This window comes from Mercenaria mercenaria, chromosome 3 (genome assembly GCF_021730395.1).
Source record: "Mercenaria mercenaria strain notata chromosome 3, MADL_Memer_1, whole genome shotgun sequence".
NCBI classification, from domain to species: domain Eukaryota; kingdom Metazoa; phylum Mollusca; class Bivalvia; order Venerida; family Veneridae; genus Mercenaria; species Mercenaria mercenaria.
Genome location: NC_069363.1, coordinates 90,537,427 through 90,562,402, shown reverse-complemented (window position 1 = coordinate 90,562,402; position 24,976 = coordinate 90,537,427). Strand labels below are relative to the sequence as shown.

Sequence of the window (24,976 nt, the reverse complement as noted above, 5' to 3'; positions counted from 1 at the left end):
GTTGCCCCCTCCATTTTACAGACTGGGGTCATGATGGTTAACAAGTATACAAAATATCAAAGCAATATCTCAATGGACTTTGAAAATATTTGGGGTGGTACGTAAACTTTAACATTTGTGTGACGCTCACGCTCATGCCGGGGCGAGTAGGATAGCTCCCCTATACTTCGAATAGTCGACCTAAAAATGAAATACAAAAAAAGGTATTTAGTGTAAAGTGGTTCTTAAGCATAGGTGGTAATTTATATAGGGTAATATGTATCATATTTTGGTGCATCTGTGTGTAAATATTAAACCGTTTGACTGGACAGCCTGTCATATATATTCGGTATATCTGATTACCTGTAATTGTCTTTTACTGGTCTGAAATATTCGGCAATTGAAAATTATTTCCTTACCTTTCCACCCATAATGCATCTCCTGTGTGAAAACAGACCTGTGTGACGCCCTTAAAATTATGCATGTGCATGCAAAATTGCGGTTAGACACATGAAACTGTTACTCATCATTTTTTTATTAATAGGAAACAGCGGTTTTTTTTTCTATTTTCTTTATACACTTCTATGTAGTTTTAGTTTTGTGAGATGAGCAAAGGAACCGACTTACAAACACGATTCCAGCTGACCCGAAGGATTACCTGTAATTGTCTTTTACTGGTCTGAAATATTCGGCAATTGAAAATTATTTCCTTACCTTTCCACCCATAATGCATCTCCTGTGTGAAAACAGACCTGTGTGACGCCCTTAAAATTATGCATGTGCATGCAAAATTGCGGTTAGACACATGAAACTGTTACTCATCATTTTTTTATTATTAGGAAACAGCGGTTTTTTTTTCTATTTTCTTTATACAGTTCTATGTAGTTTTAGTTTTGTGAGATGAGCAAAGGAACCGACTTACAAACACGATTCCAGCTGACCCGAAGGAATTTATAACAAATCTTTCATAATGTGCTCTTTACTGGCTGATATTTTATGGAAAATTGAAAGCCCATTTTATTCCGTATATGGTACGGGTTAAAATAGGGATATCTTTCAAGAGATAGGTGGCGTTACAAGCGATTAAATGGCTGTAACTCCTATACCGAACGAAATTACTGCTGTCCCTCGACAGTAATAGGGCTGGACATTTGTTTGCCGAGAGGGCTTTGGTTTTTATTTAGCTTTGCTATTTTTCAAACCAACTGACGGGAAAGTTCCCACAACTTATACCTTGGGCCTGGTCTTCTGACCTCGTGTCCAAATGCGGTCATCAGTTTGTCGATCTGCTCTAATGCTGTCTCTCTCAAAACATACAAAGTATAAAAGTCCACTTAGGGGATTTAAAGCAAATTTAAGATATTTTTTAACATGCACGCATTTATTTCGTTTATAAAGCGTGATAAACAACTTTAGAACATTTAATTTCAAAACGCTTTATTTTTTCTTCACCTTTTTATAAGGCATCACAATATTGAAACGTTTCTCGTCATACAACAAAACAAAACAAAAATACATCAAGACAGTGCAACTATAGGATATTTTTTTGTGCACCGTTGCATACACTGTACAATATATAAATAGAAAACGGTTGTTGACAATAAATACGCGGTATGCCACACAATTCTCACAAAAGACACAGAGTACCTCGTTCACATCAAACAGACTCTCAAAGAAAGTCTGTCAGACTCTAGAATGTACACAGAAATATCTGAGCGTAAAACCGAGGTAATTTTATCACGACTTCCATCAAATTTCATAAATTTATGGGCCTCGATTTCTCTTCATTTTCCACTCGAATGAGACCCTGTGGTCCGAATTACAGTCGGGCAAATCTTTAGCATCAATCTTGTACTCTAGAATTTTTACGGCACGTGTAATTAAATAAACAAAACAAGTTACAAAGAAGTTACAAGTTACAAAGAAGTAAAACTTGACATAGAAGTTACAAGTTGCAAAGAAGTTACAAGTTACAAAGAAGTTACAAGTTACAAAGAAGTAAAACTTGACAAGATAAGATATAATTTAGGTTTGCATTTTATATTTAGTAGATATTGACCCAAATTCATGCATTTTCCCTTCTCAGTTGGTGGTGGTATGGTCAGCGGAGGAGGTGTGGAAAGCAGCCGGAACTGGGCGGGTAGCGGCAAGACAGCGGTGAAAGAGACCACATGGACATCATCTTCAATTCTCCCGATTTACCACTTCATTTTAAATCAAGTCAAACTGAACCCATGAAGGTTGTATGAACACCCTTTCGTCCCATAACAATATTGTCATGTTTGCCCTTTTCTGACTACACTGTAAGTTTCCTGTTTAACAAAGTGACCATGGACACTGGACCTGTGCCAGCTAGCTCCCAGTCAGTGAAATCTGAAGTTCATACCAGGGATCTTTTCCTGAAATAATAATAATAATAAAACAGCATGCAAGTATTATTCAAATACTGAAACATAAAACGTTCCGTCAAGAATCTTTTGTAAAAAGTTTGTCTTTTTTTTTCACCAAAATGAAAATCTGTCTAAGACTGGACTGTTTTAGTGTGTATAAGCCATTTGTTGTAAATGACAAGTGCATTTGTGTCGCATCTTAGAAAACATTTCTTGAAAGTGCAAACAAAATAAAGCCTATTTATCAGTGTAAAATTCTTTAATGCAATATGAAATGTTTGTTTTATGCACATCTAGAAAAACTGTAAAATGCACTGACAAGCAAATAAGCAGGCTGCAATACTATTACTTTATAAGGTAACTGTTTAGTCAGCTAACATTCGTACAATAAAAAAAAATATTATTTTAACCCTTACCCTGCTAAATTTCTATAATGAACTTGTCCATCTTTCAATTTGGACAATACCATTGACTGTTAAAAGGGGTGCTTACTAAAAAGATACTGACTGAATGGCGAACAGTGCAGATCATGATCAGGCTGCGCGAATGTGCAGGCTGATCAAGATCTACACGTGTCGCAAAGGCAGAATCAATGGTGTCCGGCATAATAAGGGTTAATACATTAAGGAAGACTTGCTGCAAGTTACCATGAACGACTGCTGATTTCCCGACGAGTTCAAACCCTGCCCTGGTGTAGAGAGGTATGAGGTTCGATTTACAAATAAGAAGAATACGGGCAACATCCACCTGTTCCGCCTTCACCCTTTCTACAAACTCTTGCAACATCTGTAGTGCTATACCCTGGACAATAAAGTAAAATATTCCATAAATCTGATTTATAAATATTTTACAACAATTTATACAAGTAAAGACTCCTTAAAGAACAACTGGATACAGGTATTAGTTCACCGTTTGTTGCAACTAGCAAATCGGAGTCTGTCGCGGATGTCGCTTGACAGTCAGAGTCCCAGTTATAGTCCTTATTTAAAAAAAGCACTTGATTAGTTTTTTGATAAAGCGTTTACAATATCATCATCATCATTTTAGTTGTGTTGCTAAATCAACTGAGTAAAGATGGCTTTCAGATCGACATTCAACATTCTACAATATCCGGGTCATAGATCGACATTCAATGCGGAACCGGATCTTTAATTATTGTAGTCTTTCCAAAAAATTATCAAGATTGATCTGCGATCTGAATATTCACGAATGTTGGTCAAAGACCTGGACATTCTCGAATTGAGACCTGGGTCCACATTGTTGATCTACGACTCAATCTATGAGTGTCGGTCTGAACACCACACAGCTTTACCCTCGTAAAATGTTGTTTTTTTTCTATACTAAAGAAATACTAGTACTGTACAGCAAAACCGTGTTTTAACACTATTAATAAACGATGGGCGGTTATACGTCGGGTGTAATTATTTCACGAGGTCTTTTCCCACACATGTTCTAAAGACCTGTCAGTACTGTAACATTTTGTTATTAAATAACTGAAGTTCAATAAAAAAAAAACTGAATAAAAGTATAGAATTTTATCGGAGAGATAGGCTAAGATCAGTATAGATCTTATTTTCTTTTCTCGTGGCAGTTTTTAGGTAGCAGTGTCTAGATCAGCAGCTTCAACACAGATTTTAACACTTGTAGTACCGTATTGCACATGCCCAACCAGTTCTATTTAATATTGTGCGCTTAACATATATTTTTCTTGTAGCTCTTTAATTACTCTGTTAAATTTGTTTTAATTTTTGTATAGTCGGTTCAAAAGCTCTTCAGAGCTTATGTTTTGTAATATTGTCTTCATGCCGACTCAATAAAACTTATTGTATTGTAGTGTATGTTCATGAAACTTACTTTCCGTCTTTGGTCCTTTCTTACAACCACTGAATGAATACATACGCTCTCTGAAATAATGAAAATAAAAATGTCCATGCACACTGAGTTTGACGAATATCTCACAATGTATGAAAAATAAAAGCAATTAAATATTTATAAAACACCTGTTTGTTTCTCAGAAAACCTGATATAGTTTTGTACTTTACTTTACAGTGATATAATGTCAGTAAATTTATACCAAAGGTAACATTTGTTTGGAAAAAAAATGAAAGTACTTTATTTTACAGTCATAAGGTGCTTTAGAAATATCATGATCGGAAAATATCAAGTACAACCTGTCAAAGGGAAGTAATCGCAAATATTATTTTGTGATACATATAGAGACATAGGTCAATATCTTTAAAGAAAATGACTGAAGTACAAAATGGGAGGGGAATAATTCTTACCTCCATTTGGTATATGCATATTCATTGACTCGTGTGTTAGTTCTTTGCCGTGGTACCTTGTTGCACAAATAAACTAAAATTAGAAAGAAGACATTTTAACAGAAGATCTGCTAAACTCAGATCATAGGGTAAAGTTACCTATAAGTACCACATATCGTCCTTTTCCTTTTGGTCAGATGTGGTCACTGCAGCTTTGAAACTGATTTCGCATGTTATGGACAGTTCTGAAATCTTGTCAGATATTATTTCGCGAGTCTAATTAAACTACTTGTAAATGTACATCGAGACCTAACAGCACCTTGCATTTGAACGAATGAATTGTGCGCAATAACACTTACCCCTACGAGATCTCCGTGCAGGTATCCCCCAAGTAACAGGTCAGGTGCCTCTGTATGTCTGTAGACAAGCATATCATAACTTGCTGCTTCGTCGGCGGGATAGCCTGAGATAGTAAACATTGGTTAAGAACTTACTGTGTTGTTTCCATACGACAAAGCAACAATCCTGGGTCAAGTTTGACTTTTATTTGGAAATTTTCATCCGTTAGTCTATTACAAAAGTCTTCTATTCACTGTGAGCTTTGGATGTTTTACTAAATACCCGAAATAAATTTGAATTTATTCCAGTTTGAAAAAATTCAACAGGTAATCACGTTTTGTTGAGAATCATAGAGACACAAGTCTTGTTTAGGCAAGTATACCGAAACTGTGGATGTACAATACACTATGATGTTTCGGAATGATTCGATAAAAATAAATTATTTCTGTGTTTTCTTTGAGGATTTTAGCCCTACTTTTTACTTGAAAAATGCGCATAACTCCACTTTAATTGTCGTTGTGCAGAAAGCCCCATTCTGTCGTATATGAATTTATTTCTATGAAAAAAGTCACTTGTGTGTTGCCAAATAAAGAACGTAAATGTTGGTTTAAATGCTCCTTAAAGTCTACATTTCTCAAACATTTTGTGGATTTACACTCGTTGTACTTAATCAAAATCCTAAATAGATGTAAATTTCTATTCAATTAAAAAAAATAGTTTATATTTTACGATTTTAAACCATAAAAAAATATGGAAAAAAACATATTTATAATCGTGTTTAACCAAACATTGTAATGATTTTTTTTAAATCCGAAATGTTGTCAATATAAAATACAAATCAATCAGATCTGACACGTAATCCATACTTGATCTTCAACAATACTGATAACATAAAAGATAAACCCTTTTGTTTGATATAAAGTAAGTTTACACTCAAAATGAATCTAATATTGTTTTCTTATCTCAAATGTTTTATATTACATGACAATACACTTTTGACTAAAACATTATTTTTTTTTGCAAAATGTGTATCAAACTATATATAGCTGATTTTCGTGTCTTTCTAAAACTAGATCATTGATAAACCCTGCTCCGTACGACAATCAACGCAGACAATACGCGTCATCCGAAAATATTTTCATAGGATATCTTTTTCATTTTGACAAAATAATTGCAAGAATATTGATGTTATAAGTTTATAACAATTCAAATTTAACAATAATATGCCTGTTTATCTGAAAGTCTTGTTTCTACCACATTTCAATAAGATTGTATCGAAAAATTGATTTTATTTCCATCGTAAAATAATGCGTCCGTATTTATTTCTGTTTTATGGCGTGATATTGTTCGCATTCAATATTCATGAAAATAAAGGGGCATGGTATAATAACTTTAATTTAGAAATCGATAGTCTGTAAAAATATTAGGATGGGTTTGTAAAATCTCGAGGTCAACATCACTAGCATATGAACACAAAACAAACTACTAAAACTGACATTGCGTTTAAACAATTAGGAAACGATTTATAGTTTTAACCATGGGTGCATGCGAGTTCCATTCATTTATAAATGCAACCCTTCTTTTAGGTACATTTTAACCTGATATGTTGACAGAAAAAGGGTTAACAACTGCCTGTTAGTTAAGTCAAAGGCATTGATGTCTTTTTTTCTAGGAGTAAGGCCATCAATGAAGTTATTTAAAACGAAAAGAATCCGTTTTGGTTTAAAACTACTTTATTCCCACTCAGTTACAGCATGCGACATATACGGCAATCAGCTAGTCTTTTAAAGCGCGGCGCATGCATGTCGACCAAAGAACCACGCGCTTCGCTCATATTCTTTTATTTTACCGACATTAATCGAGTGTCTATGTTGTAGAAACATCTGAAAAATAACAACGAAAACCGAAAAATGTACCGGGAAGACAGAAGTAGGGCGGCCGTGTGAACTGGATAGCCTATACTTATCATGTATGCTAGGTTGAATTCAATGAGATGGTGGCCTAGTATGTAAGTATTACCGTTCCATTTGTCCTGTTTCTACTTTAAACGGTATATAAATCATTCAAAACTATTTTTTCCCAAATCACTGAAGAAATTCCAGAACTTCATCATTGATTCATTCATCTCAATTTCCAGTCCCCTTGCTGAATATACAGGTAGAGCGCTATTTATACAAAATGATCCACTTACTTTCAGATTCCAGCGTAAATATACGATATAATTCAATATTTGTTACTTCTTTCACTTTTATGTCCACTATAGATTCCCCAGGCATCTTCAAGTTTTCCAGCTGTCAAAATTGTAATGTCACATGACATGTATCACATGACATGTCAGCTGATACATTAAGGGAGGCATCATTATAGATAATTCTAGTAACCTTTTATTCATCAAAATGATGCTAAACTCAATATGATTTTAATACTGTCATAAATTGTTTTAAATTACTTGACTTTTCATCCAGAGCCAATCTAATATTGCAGAAACCTACGACTACATTTCTAAATTTAAATATTACATTAATTGTAGTCCCTTTAAAGATGGCTGACTGCGGCGACACGATACACGCGATTGCAACATATTTAGGTGTAAAATGTAGTAAAATAACGTACGACGGACCAGAAAGGGTGAGAATAGATGGAGGTTATCTGTTTTATGAAAACTTCAGTTTGATTTGAGAAATCTATTCCGTTTGGTAGAAAAAAAGCGAAAAATGTTTTTTTGATATTTCTTCTGATCAGCGTCATGGAACGCATTTTCCTTGAAAAATCAATAAGCGTTTGACTTGATGATTAATTTAAATATGAAATATTAGGTGCTGTCTATTTCTTGAAAGCCTTTCAGTACATGGAACCATTTCAGCACTTTCTATGCAAATGGATCCCTCGCGTTTTAAGCAGAATCTAAGCAGGACACGACAGGATACTATTGTAACTTTTACATGTCCTAGAGTGGGCAGACCAATGCTCGGCGCATACCAACGCTCGGCGTATATCACGTTTCTCTGGGAATTTCTTAATAAATATTTAAAATATCAGCTCTTACGAGTCCCATTTCGTTTGTTTACATCACGCGTGATTTTATCCAAGTGCGGTTTACTTCAGCTATGGTCACGTGGTCACAGTAGAGAAGACGATGCAATGCTAAAAGCCGTCCAGTTTGTGTTCTACTCTCATTAAAACCGATTTTCTGGTAAAACATATACTAAAAAAGTAGCTTGCGGGCGGAAATTTGGAGGAAAAAACATTTTTCTTTTTAATTATTTTATTTCTTTACATTTAAATAAACTATAAACCCTTATCTTGGCATTTTATACGAACTCATTGTGCTTCACTTTTCTGTAGTTTATGCTATTCAAGTAATTGATATACCATGTGGACTAATGGCACTTTTGAAAAGATTTCCAAAAAAAATGGAAATATTTCATCAACTATCATCAGTATTGATTTCATGTAGTTAGACTCACATGAGTGTGACAAATTATCCTCAAATGAATTCCTTAAGATAATTGTTGTATAAAATGTGTTTATTCGATTTATAGATACAGAATAGAGAGAGGGGTAATTTACGTACATGTTTATATACTTTAAAAAATTAGTTAATCATTATAACCTATGTTTTATGTTAGATATGTCTTATACATCAATTTAATGCATAACTAGTTCAAAATTTCAACCTGCAGATTAATATGCCGTACGCCGAGTGTTGGTATACTTCCGCACGAACCACACAAGTTTTACTGGTACTATTTTTAGCTCCCGCCTTTACGTCACAATGTGACTAGAAATATGTAAACTATACGGTTGAATACTCGCAGATTGTTCTACAAACTGGCGATAAAGAAGTACGGTAAATTAATGTTAAATCAGTTTTTAGATTTAAAATATGTATTTTTTACGCCGAGCATTGTTCTGCCCACTCTAAACATTATGAACAGGTCCCAAAAAAGTAACAAGTTGGCTATTATATATAGCTAGAATTAGCTATAAAACCAATGATAATAATGCAAACTATGTTGAAATCAAATTCAAAACTGAAAAGAAAGGTTCATTATGGCCCTAGATCACTCACCTGAGTTTTAAAGCTGGACTGAACATTTTTGATTGAGAGTTAGCCAAATTCCTCTGAAACTATTTTTTATAAAGTGGCATCATGCGCATCTTACTGCACATAGTGTGTTTTTGGTGAATGTTTTATAAAAGCAATTTTCGATTGCTGTGCATTTAAATGTGTTAAATTAACGTTAATGCTGCATAAGTATTTGAAGTTGATGTATTGCTATATGCATATAGGTAAAGATTTCTGAAGTTGAAGGGAAGTAACTCCTGCGTGCAGTGTGACTTTTCTTTATAGGCTTTATACCAATAAAAGAATTTGTTCTTTGTTTCATATAAAATTCAGCTACTTCAGACCAATTTTGTTACAGTTTCTAGATTTTCACTCCGTCGTAGACCTATTTTCCACAAGATATCCATACATTTGCTTCAAGAAAACGAAAAGAAAAAGGGGTGTTGAATAGTATGCAGTGAAATGCAAGTCAACTGAAGTCAGGTACCCTCATATTGCCGCATTTCAGAAAGCGGTCCGCAGAATAAACACCCTACTTTCGTTTTCAAGTAAACAACTTGAAAACATGCGAGTGTTAGCATGAAACGTGTCCTATTTTATGTAAATTCATTCCACGAGTGAAATAATGCCCATTTGGCCCCCGATTTACGCGCAAATGCGCGAAAAATGGAAAAATTAGGATCTATTTATTAGGGACTTCTTTCGACTACACCACGGAAGCACATTTTGGACCAAATTACTGCATTATAACCTATAAAAAGACTGCCCCATTCAAAATGAGAAAAGTCATATTTGGAAAGTTATTATTTCTTACCAGTAACAGGAAGAGTTTGGTATATTGGCTTAAAAGCTATAATTATACCCCCACCAAACATGTTTGGGGGGGGGGGTATATAGGAGTCAGTTTTGTCGCGTCCCGTCGCGTCCCGAAATCTATTATCTCAGTTATTACCAAATGGATCTGATTCAAACTTAAAATACATGTTCCACCTTATCACCCACATCATGTGACACAAGGTGCAGAACTCTTGACACCAAGTTTTCATGAATTATGTCCCCTTTTACTTAGAATTTAAGGTTAATTTTGTTGTATTTTCACTATATCTCAGTTATTACTGAATGGATTTGATTCAAACTTAAAATAGATGTTCCACCTCATCACCCACATCATGTGACATAAGGTGCATAACTCTGACACCATTTTTTTATGAATTATGCCCCTTTTTACTTAGAATTTAAGGTTGATTTTGATGTATTTTCACTTTATCTCAGTTACTACTGAATGGATTTGATTCAAACTTAAAATAGATGTTCCACCTCATCACCCACATCATGTGCCCACATCATGTGACACAAGGTGCATAACTCTGACACCAAGTTTTCATGAATTATGTCCCCTTTTACTTAGAATTTAAGGTTAATTTTGTTGTATTTTCACTATATCTCAGTTATTACTAAATGGATTTGATTCAAACTTAAAATAGTTGTTCCACCTCATCACCCAGATGATGTGACATAAGGTGCTTAACTCTGACATAAATTTTTTATGAATTATGTCCCCTTTTACTTTAAATTTAAGGTTGATTTTGATGTATTTTCACTATATCTCAATTATTACTGAATGGATTTGATTCAAACTTAAAATAGATGTTCCACCTCATCACCCACATCATGTGACACAAGGTGCATAACTCTGACACCAATTTTTCATGAATTATGCCCCTTTTTACTTAAAATTTAAGGTTAATTTTGATGTATTTTCACTATATCTCAATTACTACTGAATGGATTTGATTCAGACTTAAAATAGATGTTCCACCTCATCACCCACATCATGTGACACAAGGTGCATAACTCTGACACCAATTTTTCATGAATTATGCCCCTTTTTACTTAAAATTTAAGGTTAATTTTGATGTATTTTCACTATATCTCAATTACTACTGAATGGATTTGATTCAGACTTAAAATAGATGTTCCACCTCATCACCCACATCATGTGACACAAGGTGCATAACTCTGACACTATTTTTCTTGAATTGTGTCCCCTTTTACCTAGAATTTAAGGTTAAATTTGATGTATTTTCACTATATCTCATTCTGATTGGCTTAGAGCCAAAGGGAAGTAACCTTTTTTTAACCTTTGTACTGAGTTTCTTCCCCTTAAATTCCAGGAATTAGTCTATTTTTAGAAATCCTATTTTTAGATTTTCAATAATTTAGGTATTTTTCTAACTTTTTTATTATAAGTCCTATGTAAAAAGTAAAAACATTTTTCCGTGGTAACATGGGTCGGTAAGACACTTTTTTGTATTCACTTTTAGTGTATCTCTAATATTAGAGATTTAATATATTTACTAGTATTACTATACTAGTATTATACTAGTATTACTTATATGTGGAAGCCCAGGATGAAGTACTCCAAAGTATTTTTAAGATTCCTTATGGTTGCCATTCTTCTGTGACAAGACCGTATGGTGGGGGTATGAGTCACTCCTGTGACAGTTCTAGTTTCATCCACTCTTTACACACACATCTATTTAGGCTGTATTTTTACTTGAAAAATGCGCATATTTCCACTTTAAATGAGGAGGTTTTCAGACGTTTTCACTCGATATATATTTTTTTTTAAATGTCATTTTCTTTGTACTTGGGTTGCCCAGCCTAGACAGTTATTGATTTGATGAACATGTCTATGGAATGTTACGAATATGTAAGAAATATTGCATTATGTGTCATACAATGTTGACATCACTTTTGTAATTATCCTGCTTCTGTTTTATCACAGATTCCTGTAATGAAAGGTAAAACTGGCACCAGGAAAGGGTTTTTGACAATTGTAAAACATCTTGTGAGAGCTGCTGAGAAACAAAGGCTTATTGGTAAGTGCGATTCAAGTTCTTTTACATTAATGATCTGAAATAATGAAACTTTTTCTTCTTTGATCCTTTTTTTTTTTTTAGGTCCTGAAATATACAGTTGAACCTGTCTTAGCAGCCACCTGTATTAAATTGTTACATGCTATTAGGAGCCAGTTGGAATAGTTCCCAAATTGACGTTTTGTTCTATATAATTATACCCCCACCAAACATGTTTGGGGGGGAGGGGGCTATATAGGAGTCAGTTTTGTCCCGTCCCGGAATCTATATCTCAGTTATTACTAAATGGATTTGATTCAAACTTAAAATAGATGTTCCACCTTATCACCCACATCTTGTGACTCAAGGTGCATAACTCTGACACCAATTTTTCATGAATTAGGCTCCCTTTTACTTAAAATTTAAGGTTAATTTTGATGCATTTTCACTATATCTCAGTTATTACAAAATGGATTTGATTCAAACTTAAAATAGATGTTCCACCTTATCACTCACATCATGTGACACAAGGTGCATAACTCTGACACCAATTTTTCATGACTTATGCCCCCTTTTACTTAGATTTTAAGGTTAATTTGATGCATTTTCACTTTATCTCTGTTATTACGAAATGCATTTGTTTCAAACTTGAAGTAGTTGTTCCACATCATCACCCACATCATATGGCACAAGGTGCATAACTCTTGCGCCAATATTTCCTGAATCATGCCCTTTTTGCTTAGAATTATACTTATATAGTGTTTTGATACACTTTATCTGTACCTCTCTTATTATTTGATATATTTTAACACAGATTCAAGGTATTGTGCAATATTCATCCACCATTGGAGTCATTAAACACTCCAGTGACAGTTCTTGACAGATTTAAATGTTTTTGGTACACAGGTGTAACATCATAAAATACAGGTAAAGTTCGACTTTGGCTACAAATCACCAATTATATATGTAGTTATGGCCCCATTCCAACTTAAAATTTGTCAAACTCATGGTTGCCGGATAATAACTCACAAAAGGCTTGACAGATTTAGATAAATTTTGGTACACATGTGTAACATCATAAAATGCAGGTCAAGTTCCATTTAAATTGCACCTTCTTGTGGCCATGTCTTTCTTATGGTTGCCATTCTTCTGTGACAAGACTGTATTGCGGGGGTATTCGTCACTCCTGTGACAGTTCTAGTTCTGACTGCTTTAAGCCGCTACCATGTGTCTCTCCCTTGACAAGCAGCTTAATACAGCCAGGGTTTATTATGTCTCCCCCAGGAGACATATTGTTTTTGCCCTTTCCATCCGTCCGTCCGTGCGTACGTCACACTTCATTTCCGAGCAATAACTGGAGAACCATTTGACCTAGAACCTTCAAACTTCATAGGATTGTAGGGCTGCTAGAGTAGACGACCCCTATTGTTTTTGGGGTCACTCCGTCAAAGGTCAAGGTCACAGTGGCCTGAACATTGAAAACCATTTCCGATCAATTACTAGAGAACCACTTGACTCAGAATGTTGAAACTTCATAGGATGATTGGCCATGAAGAGTAGATGACCCCTATTGATTTTGGGGTCACTCCGTCAAAGGTCAAGGTCACGGGCCTGAACATTGAAAACCATTTCTGATCAATAACTAGAGAACCACTTGACCCAGAATGTTGAAACTTCATAGGATGATTGGCCATGAAGAGTAGATGACCCCTATTGATTTTGGGGTCACTCAATCAAAGGTCAAGGTCACAGGGGCCTGAACATTGAAAACCATTTCCGATCAATAACTAGAGAACCACTTGACCCAGAATGTTGAAACTTCATAGGATGATTGTACATGCAAAGTAGATGACCCCTATCGATTTTGGGGTCACTCCATTAAAGGTCAAGGTCACAGGGGCCTGAACATTGAAAACCATTTCCGGTCAGTAACTTGAGAACCACTTGACCCAGAATGTTGAAACCTAACCGGATGATTGGTCATGCAGAGTAGATGACCCCTAACGATTTTGGGGTCACTCTATGAAAGGTCAAGGTCACAGGAGCTTGAACATTGAAAACCATTTCCGGTCAGTAACTTGAGAACCACTTGACCCAGAATGATGAAACTTCATAGGATGATTGGTCATGCAGAGTAGATGACCCCTAAAGATTTTAGGGTCACTCTGTTAAAGGTCAAGGCCACAGGGGCCTGAACATGGAAAACCATTTCCAATCAATAACTTGAGAACCTCTCGATCCAGAATGTTGAAACTTCATAGGATGATTGTTCATGCAGAGTAAATGACCCCTATTGTTTTTGGGGTCACTCCGTTAAAGGTCAAGGTCACAGAGGCCTGAACATTGATAACCAGTTCCGATCAATAACTTGAGAACCACTTGACCCAGAATGTTGAAACTTCATAGGATGATTGAACATGCAGAGTAGATGACCCCTATTGATTTTGGGGTCAGTCTATTAAAGGTCAAGGTCACAGTGGCCTGTTCATGTAAAATCATTTTTTGGAAATAACTTGAGAACCACTTGACCTACAATGTTGAAACTTAATAGGATGATTGGACATGCAGAGTAGATAACCCCTATTTATTTTGAGGTCACTTGATCAAAGGTCAAGGTCACTGGAATCTGAACAGTGACTTGAGAACCACTAGGCCAAGAGTGTGAAATTTAGCGGGATGACTGGACATGCCAAGTAGATGATCCCTATTGTAGCCAACCATCAGTGTCTCTTTGACTTTCGCTCCTGACCCCTATTGACTTCTTGCCTATAGGACTTTGCATTGGGGGAGACATGCGTTTTTTTACAAAAGCATTTTCTAGTTTCATTTAAATAGTACTACTTATGATAAGATTTATTAAAAGTTTCTGTCCGTTCCATAAATTCCTTGTTTGATAAAATTCTGTATATTTTTGTTTTATGTTAAGGCATGATATTGCTATGGGCTTTAAATGTCACTTTGTGTGTCAATTTCTTTCATGTCAGAAAGACATCAAGCTGGATTGTTGGTGATTCTACCAGTTGCTTGTCTGTGCCAGAAATAATGCTATGGTGGGGACGTTGTGTCTTCCTCCACCATCAGAAGCTGAAAAGTGGCCATACAACCTACAGTTTTTTCAGTGTGACAAAAAGGAACAAAATTAAAAAAAAAAAAAAAAGGGAATTCCCGCAGTTGTAAACAATGGTTTATGCCTGTTTTAATGGAAGAGTTTGAACTCTCAAAATATATACCGTGTAGATCGGACATTTTCAAGTATTGTATGCAGCAGCTGAAGATGAAACAACAAATGAAAGTATCCTTATATTAACTGACAAATTCAAGAACTAGAGTATTAATGCTGAGCTACTTACTAAAGTTCAGCTCAGTGAAATATATCTTTATCTTTAAATTATGTGTAAACTTTATATGAAATACCTAAGTAAACAGATTTTTACAGGAGAAATACCTGAAGAGAAAGCTGTAGTTGACCAATGGCTGGAATACAAAGTTTGTCACATAGACAGATGTCCATCTGATAAAGACAAGTTAACAATATTGAAGGTATACAAAAATGTACTAAAGAATACATAATATCTGTGATAGTTTTAGTTTTGCTAATATTTGCAAAAAATACCACTCACGAATTAAAATATTTGTGAAGATCAATATGCTTCATGTCCTAAAAGGCAGACACTCTTGTTTCATGAATTTTTAAATTACTAAAATAGTTTGTCATATAAGAACATAGGTTACCAGCACAGAGATAAGCAAATAGATTTGGCAACCTGCTTACCAGGTGTGTTTCATAATGTATCTTAAGCAAAAACAAAGAAATTTGCATGTATCAATAAATTCTCCTTTCTGTCCATTTATTTTTAGCTCACCTGTCACAAAGTGACAAGGTGAGCTTTTGTGATCGCGTGGCGTCCATTGTCCATTGTGCGTGCGTCCGTCCGTGCGTCCGTAAACTTTTTCTTGTGACCAATCTAGAGGTCACATTTTTTGTGGGAACTTTATGAAAGTTGGTCAGAATGTTCATCTTGATGATATCTAGGTCAAGTTCGAAACTGGGTCACATGCCATCAAAAACTAGGTTAGTAGGTCTAAAAATAGAAAAACCTTGTGACCTCTCTAGAGGCCATATATTTCACAAGATCTCATGAAAATTGGTCAGAATGTTCACCTTGATGATATCTAGGTCAGGTTCGAAACTGGGTCACATGCCCTCAAAAATTAGGTCAGTATATCTAAAAATAGAAAAACCTTGTGACCTCTCTAGAGGCCATATATTTCACAAGATCTTCATGAAAATTGGTCAGAACGTTTACCTTGATGATATCTAGGTCAAATTCGAAACTGGGTCACCTGCCGTCAAAAACTAGGTCAGTAGGTCAAATAATAGAAAAACCTTGTGACCTCTCTAAAGGCCATATTTTTCATGGGATCTGTATGAAAGTTGGTCTGAATGTTCATCTTGATGATATCTAGGTCAAATTCGAAACTGGGTCACGTGCGGTCAAAAACTAGGTCAGTAGATCTAAAAATAGAAAAACCTTGTGACCTCTCTAGAGGCCATATATTTCATGAGATCTTCATGAAAATTGGTCAGAATGTTCATCTAGATGATATCTAGGTCAACTTCGAAAGTGGGTCACGTGCCTTCAAAAACTAGGTCAGTAGGTCAAATAATAGAAAAACCTTGTGACCTCTGTAGAGGCCATATTTTTCATGGGATCTGTATGAAAGTTGGTCTGAATGTTCATCTTGATGATATCTAGGTCAAGTTCGAAAGTGGGTCATGTGCCATCAAAAACTAGGTCAGTAGGTCAAATAATAGAAAAACCTTGTGACCTCTCTAAAGGCCATATTTTTCATGGGATCTGTATGAAAGTTGGTCTGAATGTTCATCTTGATGGTATCTAGGTCAAGTTCGAAACAGGGTCATGTGCAGTCAAAAACTAGGTCAGTAGGTCTAAAAATAGAAAAACCTTTTGACCTCTCTAGAGGCCATACTTATGAATTGATCTCCATAAAAATTGGTCAGAATGTTCATCTTGATGATATCTAGGTCAAGTTCGAAAGTGGGTCATGTGCCTTCAAAAAGTAGGTCAGTAGGTCTAAAATTAGAAAAATCTTTTGACCTCTCTAGAGGCCATATTTTTCAATGGATCTTCAGGAAAATTGATCTGAATGTTCACCTTGATAATATCTAGGTCATTTTCAAAACTGGGTCACCTGCAGTCAAAAACTAGGCCAGCAGGTATAGAAATAGAAAAACCTTGTGACCTCTCTAGAGGCCATATTTTTCATGAGATCTTCATGAAAATTAGTGAGAATGTTCACCTTGATGATATCTAGGTAAAGTTCAAAACAGGGTCACATACCTTTGAAAACTAGGTCAATAGGTGAAATAATAGAAAAACCTTGTGACCTCTCTAGAGACCATATTTTTCAATGGATCTTCATGAAAATTGGTCAGAATTTTTATCTTGATAATATCTAGATCAAATTCAAAACTGGGTCACATGAGCTCAAAAACTAGGTCACTATGTCAAATAATAGAAATAACGACGTCATACTCTAAACTGGGTCATGTGGGAACAGGTGAACGATTCAGGACCATCATGGTCCTCTTGTTTCTGTAATAACACAAAACATTTCTTTCAGTAGGAAGTTCTGTAAATAAGATTGAGCCACACCATGAGAAAACCAACATAGAGCATATGCGACCAGCTGGATCCAGACCAGCCTGCGCATCCGTGCAGTCTGGTCAGAATCCATGCTGTTGGCTAATGGTTTCTCTATTGCAATAGGCTTTGAAAGCGAACAGCATGGATCCTGACCAGTCTGTGTGGATGTGCAGGCTGGTCTGGATCCATGCTGGTCGCAAATGCACTATGTTGGTTTTCTCATGGTGCGGCTCAATTATCAGTTCATTCCATTGTTGTGATTTATTGCAGGACTTGGACAATTATTTGAAAGACAAAGTATATTTCCTGCACCACCGATTATGCCTCATAGATATAGTTCTATATTATACTTTCCAACCAACATTCGTAAGTATTTCAAACATCACAACTATGAAATGTAATTATATATACATGTTTGAATACCCTAGGAGAATTACATGAGGCAAACTCTCTGCAGGTCTTTTTCCAACAAAAAAGGCAGAAATCTTTTGACACTTGCAGATTTATTTTTCTTGCACACCAGACAGGAATTTCGGGTATTTTTACCGGTGCTGGAAAAATCCGAATCTCATGCTGTAAATGACGTATTACGATATATATACATGTAGAAGATTAATGTAGTCATTTTATTTCATAAAACGGAATAAAAATCCAATACCTTGACAGTTCCTTGTTCCTGATAGTATATTTCTTGATTCAAAAAGCGTTATTTTATCAAAAAATTATAACGTTATTCTGCGGCTGCAACTGATAAAACAAACCCTGAACTAAGCTTTGTCATTTGTCTTTGAAAGTTTCAAACGTCATGACGGCTTTCCTGTTACAGACGTTGTTTTCTTGCGCTTTGTTTCAATACGCTACTGTAAGAAATAGTTCTAAAAAGAAAGTCATTTGATTGATTTTATATTTACAAAAATATCTTGAATATGGTATGCAAGAAAAAGATTTGATCACTGGCTCTCGGGAAACTGTTTACGCGGTAACTCGGCAGAGCCTCGTTACCACCTAAACAGTTACCCTCAAGCTAGATATTCACATTTGCACCTGCAACCAATGAAAGAATCTTATAGTGCAGTTGAAAAATAATATACTGTGAAATCATTTAAATTCACTGGCATGAAATTCGCGCAAACGTGAAAAAGGACTGTTTCGCGCGGGCTTTAATTCACGCATTTTCAATTCACAAATGAAAAAAAAGAATTAAAAAATAATAAACAATGCGGTCTTATTTCGCGCATTGGTTCTAGCGCGAAATACGAGAAAATTCGTCCTACGCGAATAAAAATGATTTCACAGTATAGCCCATCCGTTTAGCACAATAGGAAGAGTGCAGATCTATGGATTTCGGGGTCATGAGTTTGATCCCTGGTCATGGCATAATATTATGTTCTCCAGTGACAATTTGATAAAAGACATCATGTCTGAAATCATTCATCCTCCACCTCTGATTCATGTGGGGAAGTTGGCAATTGCTTGCAGAGAACAGATTTGTACTGGTACAGAATCCAGGAAGTTCCGAACACTGGTTTGGTTAACTTGCTATTATATAACTGATATACTGTTGAAAAATGGCTTTAAACCCAAAACAAACAAAATAAGAAATAATATTGTCAGAGACAAAAAAAGATTATATTAACATGGCATAATAAGTGTATAGAAGTTTCCATAAATACGGTAGGTTTAAGTTTGTATTCTTTGACACTGCATACAGTACAGTATGTACCAAGAAAGTGAAATAAAGGGAAGAATAATTTAATTATTGTGTCTTTTTTGCAGGCTGAACTAACTTTTTATGATAAACAGAAGTATATGCATCTATCAAGATGGTTTGATAATGTAAGTATGATTGTATTAACGTGTGCATGTATATAGACTTAATATGTGAAAATTGAAACACTGTGCAGAGCTTGAAAACAGAGAATCTTTTTTCACAATATTTACAATGAGGATATTTGACAAGATATTTAGAGAATATGGCAAAGGGCTACTTTGTACATATGAAAATGGCCCCCAGATATCTAAGATAACTTGCTGTTATTGAATAGTGTTGTGACCATGACTGAAAAAAATGGGTCCAGATGAGGAATTTTGACATTTTCATGTTTTTGCATATTTAGAAAGTATATTCATTCAGAAATAAATTCTGAAAGTTTCAGATGAAAATCTTCACAATTGTCAATTTTATGACATATTTTGTAACATAGATATTAAAAATAAAAACAGTACATTTCAGTTATCCTCTCTTTCTAGTTTATTTCTCACATACTGGTAATGGCTAACAATCTGAAATAAATTTATCTTTTGTTACAATTGCATGACATAAGTAAGATCTAAGATAACTTGCTGTTATTGAATGGCTTATTTTAATAGCAAATTGATGTCAAATGTAACAGAATATGTCAAATCCATGTTGATATTTCACAAGTTGTTTCTGAATTACCAAAATTGAGGACATTTTACCATATTTTTTTTTAAAAAGCACCCCAAAATGGACTTCCATCTTCAAAAAAACAAAAGACAAGAGTGCTATTTTTAAACAAATTTAGAAGTTTTTAGTGTGATTTTGTATATGTAATGGTAAAAATGTCTATACAAACCAGTTTATGTATTATAAACTGTAGCTGAATTTTTCATGCTCTTTTTAGCTCACCTGAGCCAAAGGCTCAGGGTGAGCTATTGTAATAGCTCACCATCTGGCCGGCCACACTTTCCTTTAAACAACATCTCCTCCTAAACCACCATACCAATTTAACTGAAACTTCACTGGGATGTTCCTTGGATGGTCTTCTTTAAAAATTATTCAAAGAGAAAAAAAATCTTCTTGTATGAAACTACAAGACCTAGGCTTTTGATATTTGCTGTGTTGCATTGCCTAGTGGTCCTCTACCAAGATTGTTCAAATTATGCCTCTAGGGTGAAAAGAGGCCTTGCCCTAGGGGTCTCAAGTTTTACTTAGACTTACATTTATATAATAGAAAAAGCTTTTTAAAATCTTCTTGACTGAAAGTTCAAGGCCTAAGCTTTTGATATTTGGTATATAACATTGCCTAGTGGATCTCTAACAAGATTGTTCAGATTATGCCCCTGGGGTGAAAAGAGGCCCTGCCCTGAGGATCACTTAAGTTTATATACGAGTTATTTAGGAAAAAATACTTCAAAAATTATCTGATCATATTTCCTTGACTGTTTAATTATAATTACCTGATGACCCCCAAGTAATTTGGGATCACTTGACTGTGACCTTGACCTACTGACCTACTTCCTTGTTTTTTAAGATATGGATGACATATTCAGTTTTGCACACTGATCTTAAAACTGACTTTCAGTGACCATGAATGTGACCTACTTACGTACTTTCTTAATACATGTATTTTAGCATCAGTTTGACATTTGAAATATGTAGCTCATATTACTCAGGTGAGCGATCCAGGGTCATCATGACCCTCTTGTTGTTAATTTCTTATTAGTTTAGATATCATTACATTGAAAGCAACTTATTTGACTTGTTTGCCAAAGTATGGTGTTGGTGTAAACTTATGCCCCTATTGTATTACGGTTTTTCGTGCCAAAGAATAAAAACCAAGCATGTATGCTATCATATCATTCTATTATTTTATCATTAATTTTCATGGGGGACAAATTGTGTGGTTGAGTTAGTTCATGAAAATAAATCTGAATGGACAAGTTACATTGCAATTTATTTTGTCTTCAGAACTTGAGATCTAGGAATTCATATCCTCACAAAGTCACGGTTTTGACTCTAACTACAAAATATGGTTCCCAGGAATGTAAATAATTTTACAGTATTTTAGGAATAAAAAAGGTCAAAATGAATTTTACTTCTTTTTCAGGTACAACAGACAGCTACCATACGACAGTCAATACCACTAGTTACCTTCTCCAAAACACAGCTATACACTGCCTCAGCTCATTGACAAAAACCCTTGTAATAGAAATATTATGTTCAATAAACTAACTGCCTATTTTAACACCTGATTTTTTTTATATAAAACTAGCAGAATCTCCAAGCCCAGGTTATACGCTTAATATAAAGAGGCAGCCAAAAGAAGCATAGTGAAAAATTATTTATCAGGTAATAAATGAATGGTGTAAGATACATAGTGGTACATGTATTTATTACATATAAATAATGTGCATTACCTCAAAAGTAGATAGTGAAGTACTGAAATTTGTTATGGTAATTCTAGATTTGTCAAAAAGTATTGACAGGGTTGTCCATGAAGTAAAAACAATGTGAAATTTCAAAGTAAAATAGTCTTTGAAACTTTTTAGCTAACCTGTCACAAAGTGACAAGGTGAGCTTTTGTGATCGCGTGGCGTCCATCGTCCGTCCGTGCGTTCGTGCATGCGTAAGCTTTTGCTTGTGACCACTCTAGAGGTCACATTTTTCATGGGATCTTTATGAAAGTTGGTCAGAATGTTCATCTTGATGATATCTAGGTCAAGTTTGAAACTGGGTCACGTGCGGTCAAAAACTAGGTCAGTAGGTCTAAAAATAGAAAAACCTTGTGACCTCTCTAGAGGCCATATTTTTCATGAGATCTTCATGAAAATTGGTCAGAATGTTCACCTTGATGATATCTAGGTCAAGTTCGAAACTGGGTCACGTGGGGTTAAAAACTAGGTCAGTAGGTCTAAAAATAGAAAAACCTTGTGACCTCTCTAGAGGCCATATTTCTCAATGGATCTTCATGAAAATTGGTCAGAATGTTCACCTTGATGATATCTAGGTCAAGTTCGAAACTGGGTCATGTGGGGTCAAAAACTAGGTCAGTAGGTCTAAAAATAGAAAAACCTTGTGATCTCTTTAGAGGCCATATTTCTCAATGGATCTTCATGAAAATTGGTCAGAATGTTCACCTGGATGATATCTAGGTCAAGTTCGAAACTGGGTCACGTGCGGTCAAAAACTAGGTCAGTAGGTCTAAAAATAAAAAAACCTTGTGACCTCTCTAGAGGCCATATTTCTCAATGGATCTTCATGAAAAATGGTGAGAATGTTCACCTAGATGATATCTAGGTCAGGTTTGAAACTGGGTTACGTGCGGTCAAAAACTAGGTCAGTAGGTCTAAAAATAGAAAAACCTTGTGACATCTCTAGAGGCCATGTTTCTCAATGGATCTTCATGAAAATTGATCAGAATGTTCCTCTTGATGATATCTAGGTCAAGTTCGAAACTGGGTCACGTGCGGTCAAAAACTAGGTCAGTAGGTCGAAAAATAGAAAAACCTTGTGACCTCTCTAGAGGCCATATTTTTCATGAGATCTTCATGATAATTAGTGAGAATGTTCACCTTGATGATATCTAGGTCAGATTCAGAAGTGGGTCATGTGCCTTCAAAAACTAGGTCATTAGGTCAAATAATAGAAAAACCTTGTGACCTCTCTAGAGGTCATATTTTTCAATGGATCTTCATGAAAATTGGTCAGAATTTTTTATCTTGATGATATCTAGGTCACATGTGCTCAAAAACTAGGTCACTATGTCAAATAATAGAAATAACGACGTCGTACTCAGTTCAACACTAGGTCATGTGGGGATAGGTGAGCGATTCAGGACCATCATGGTCCTCTTGTTAATTTATACTGTTTGAAATGAAGTAAAATATTCAAGAAGGGCTGAGTTACCATCTTATCAGTTCTGTGCTAATTCCAGTGAAATATTCTACAAGGGCGGAGTTACCCTCTAGCCAGGTCCTTCTAGAGAGGCCGAGTTATCATCTTGTCAGTTCTTTGCTAATTTGAGTGAAATATTTCAGAAAGGTGAAGTTACCATCTGTTCTGTGCCAATTCCAGAGAAATATTCCAGATGGGCAGAGTTATTCTCTTGCCAGGTCCTTGCTTATTCCAGTAATGTATTTCAGAAGGGTGGAGTTTTCATCTTGTCATTTCATTGCATATTTGAGTGAAATATTCCAGAAGGATAGAGTAATCATCTGATCAGTTCTTTAGTTCAGTTAAACTGCTCATCACAGGTGGATAGTATCTCAGGGGATTTAAAACAGGCTAATTTTGTAAATAAGTTGAATATTGGTAATTTAATTTGTATGTTGTTATACAGAAAAACAGTCTTAATATGGGTAAGTCTTTCAAATAGTTTAAAGTGTAGCAGTTTCTTTTCCCTTCCAATAGGACAGTAGCTTTTAGTATATCTTTTTCACTAAGAAACTCGAAGCTTCTGTTTTTTTTTGAGAGAAAATTAAAAAAATACATAAAAGTCCTCTTGATTTTATGGGAAAACTGCCTAATTTGAAAGTGATTTTTTGAAGGAAAGAAATCTTTAAAGCATCCTACCATCCTCCCCCATCCTAAAAAAAGATTCAGTTTTTTCTTGAAATGTTCTGAGCAGATTCTTTGAAATTTTTAGTCAATAAAAAAGTTTATTTATACATAATCATTTCATTTCGGAATTTTATTCTGGTAGTGATTTCAAAGAAGGGGTTGATTTCTAGTATAAATATGCATTATACAAATATTCAAAGGGTAGTTTGCAGATAAGATATATGTCAAATTATTGAAGTTCAGAGTACATTTTTATCTCGGGTCATTGTTAATATAAAAAGTGTGATTCTGGGAAATGTACAAACAATTTTAATCATGTCAGTCTAAGGGAAAGATTGAGCTGCAAAATCATTTGTATTTCTTAGCAAAAATGTTACGTTAGTTGGTAATAATGTCAATGTTTTTATACTGTACAGAAGCTTAAAGGACATCCATTTTTAGGAATAGAATGATACTACTTGAGCCCATGTAGAAGGGTTGAAATGCAAAATTTTACAATTTTTTTCTTTCATTTTAAACTTGTACATATTTTAACCATTAAATTGAAACTCAATAGAATCTAAATAAAGTATTGGTGAATATAAAATTGTGTGAAGTTGTTTTCTCTTAAATGCCTGCAAATGAAAAACAGCATTGTTTCAAAAGCCTAGTTACTGTCCAATACATTTGATTTTGGCACTTACATGTACGTTTTTTAAATAGCACTTGTTTGAATAGTGGGAAACAATTTATATCACATAATGTTTGTTTCAGGAGAATTTTAATAAAATGCGCGATGTGATTTTTTACAGAATTATTCTTTTTCCTTTTCAAAGAGAGATAATTCAGCTTGAATAGCTCAAGCTAAATGGCACTCAATAACTTTTTAAGAAATATTCTAATATGAAAAATCTATACTAATTTCCATCAAAACAAGGAAATATGACCTCACATCGACCTATCATTGGGTGCCATTCACGGGCAGAGAGAGTGCTACCACAGTTGGTCTACTACTTTATATAGAAGACGTTGTAATAACAGATCAGTGTTACACTAAATTCACATGGCAATATGACATTACGAGTACATATATTGCTTTAGCATATGTTAAACCAACTGTGCAACAAG

The 24,976-nt window shown here is 34.9% G+C and overlaps 2 protein-coding genes across 2 annotated transcripts; one reads left to right on the top strand and one right to left on the bottom strand.

Annotated features, from left to right (window-relative positions):
- Nucleotides 1-1,399: 1,399 nt before the first annotated feature.
- Nucleotides 1,400-7,312, bottom strand: LOC123524090 (uncharacterized). The gene is made up of 6 exons (XM_045301995.2): nucleotides 7,161-7,312; nucleotides 4,990-5,093; nucleotides 4,652-4,724; nucleotides 4,224-4,273; nucleotides 3,017-3,170; nucleotides 1,400-2,378 (listed from the first exon to the last, which is right to left on the bottom strand). Exons 1-6 carry the CDS (start codon nucleotides 7,243-7,245, stop codon nucleotides 2,332-2,334), a joined length of 513 nt encoding a protein of 170 aa, XP_045157930.2. The 5' UTR covers nucleotides 7,246-7,312; the 3' UTR covers nucleotides 1,400-2,331.
- Nucleotides 7,313-7,469: 157 nt separating this feature from the next.
- LOC123524088 (eukaryotic translation elongation factor 1 epsilon-1-like) lies at nucleotides 7,470-24,455 on the top strand. Its single transcript, XM_045301994.2, has 6 exons — nucleotides 7,470-7,597; nucleotides 11,827-11,920; nucleotides 15,333-15,436; nucleotides 17,836-17,931; nucleotides 19,342-19,401; nucleotides 21,417-24,455. The coding sequence occupies exons 1-6, from the start codon at nucleotides 7,511-7,513 to the stop codon at nucleotides 21,498-21,500; spliced, it is 525 nt and encodes a 174-aa protein (XP_045157929.2). The 5' UTR covers nucleotides 7,470-7,510; the 3' UTR covers nucleotides 21,501-24,455.
- The last annotated feature ends 521 nt before the right edge of the window (nucleotides 24,456-24,976 follow it).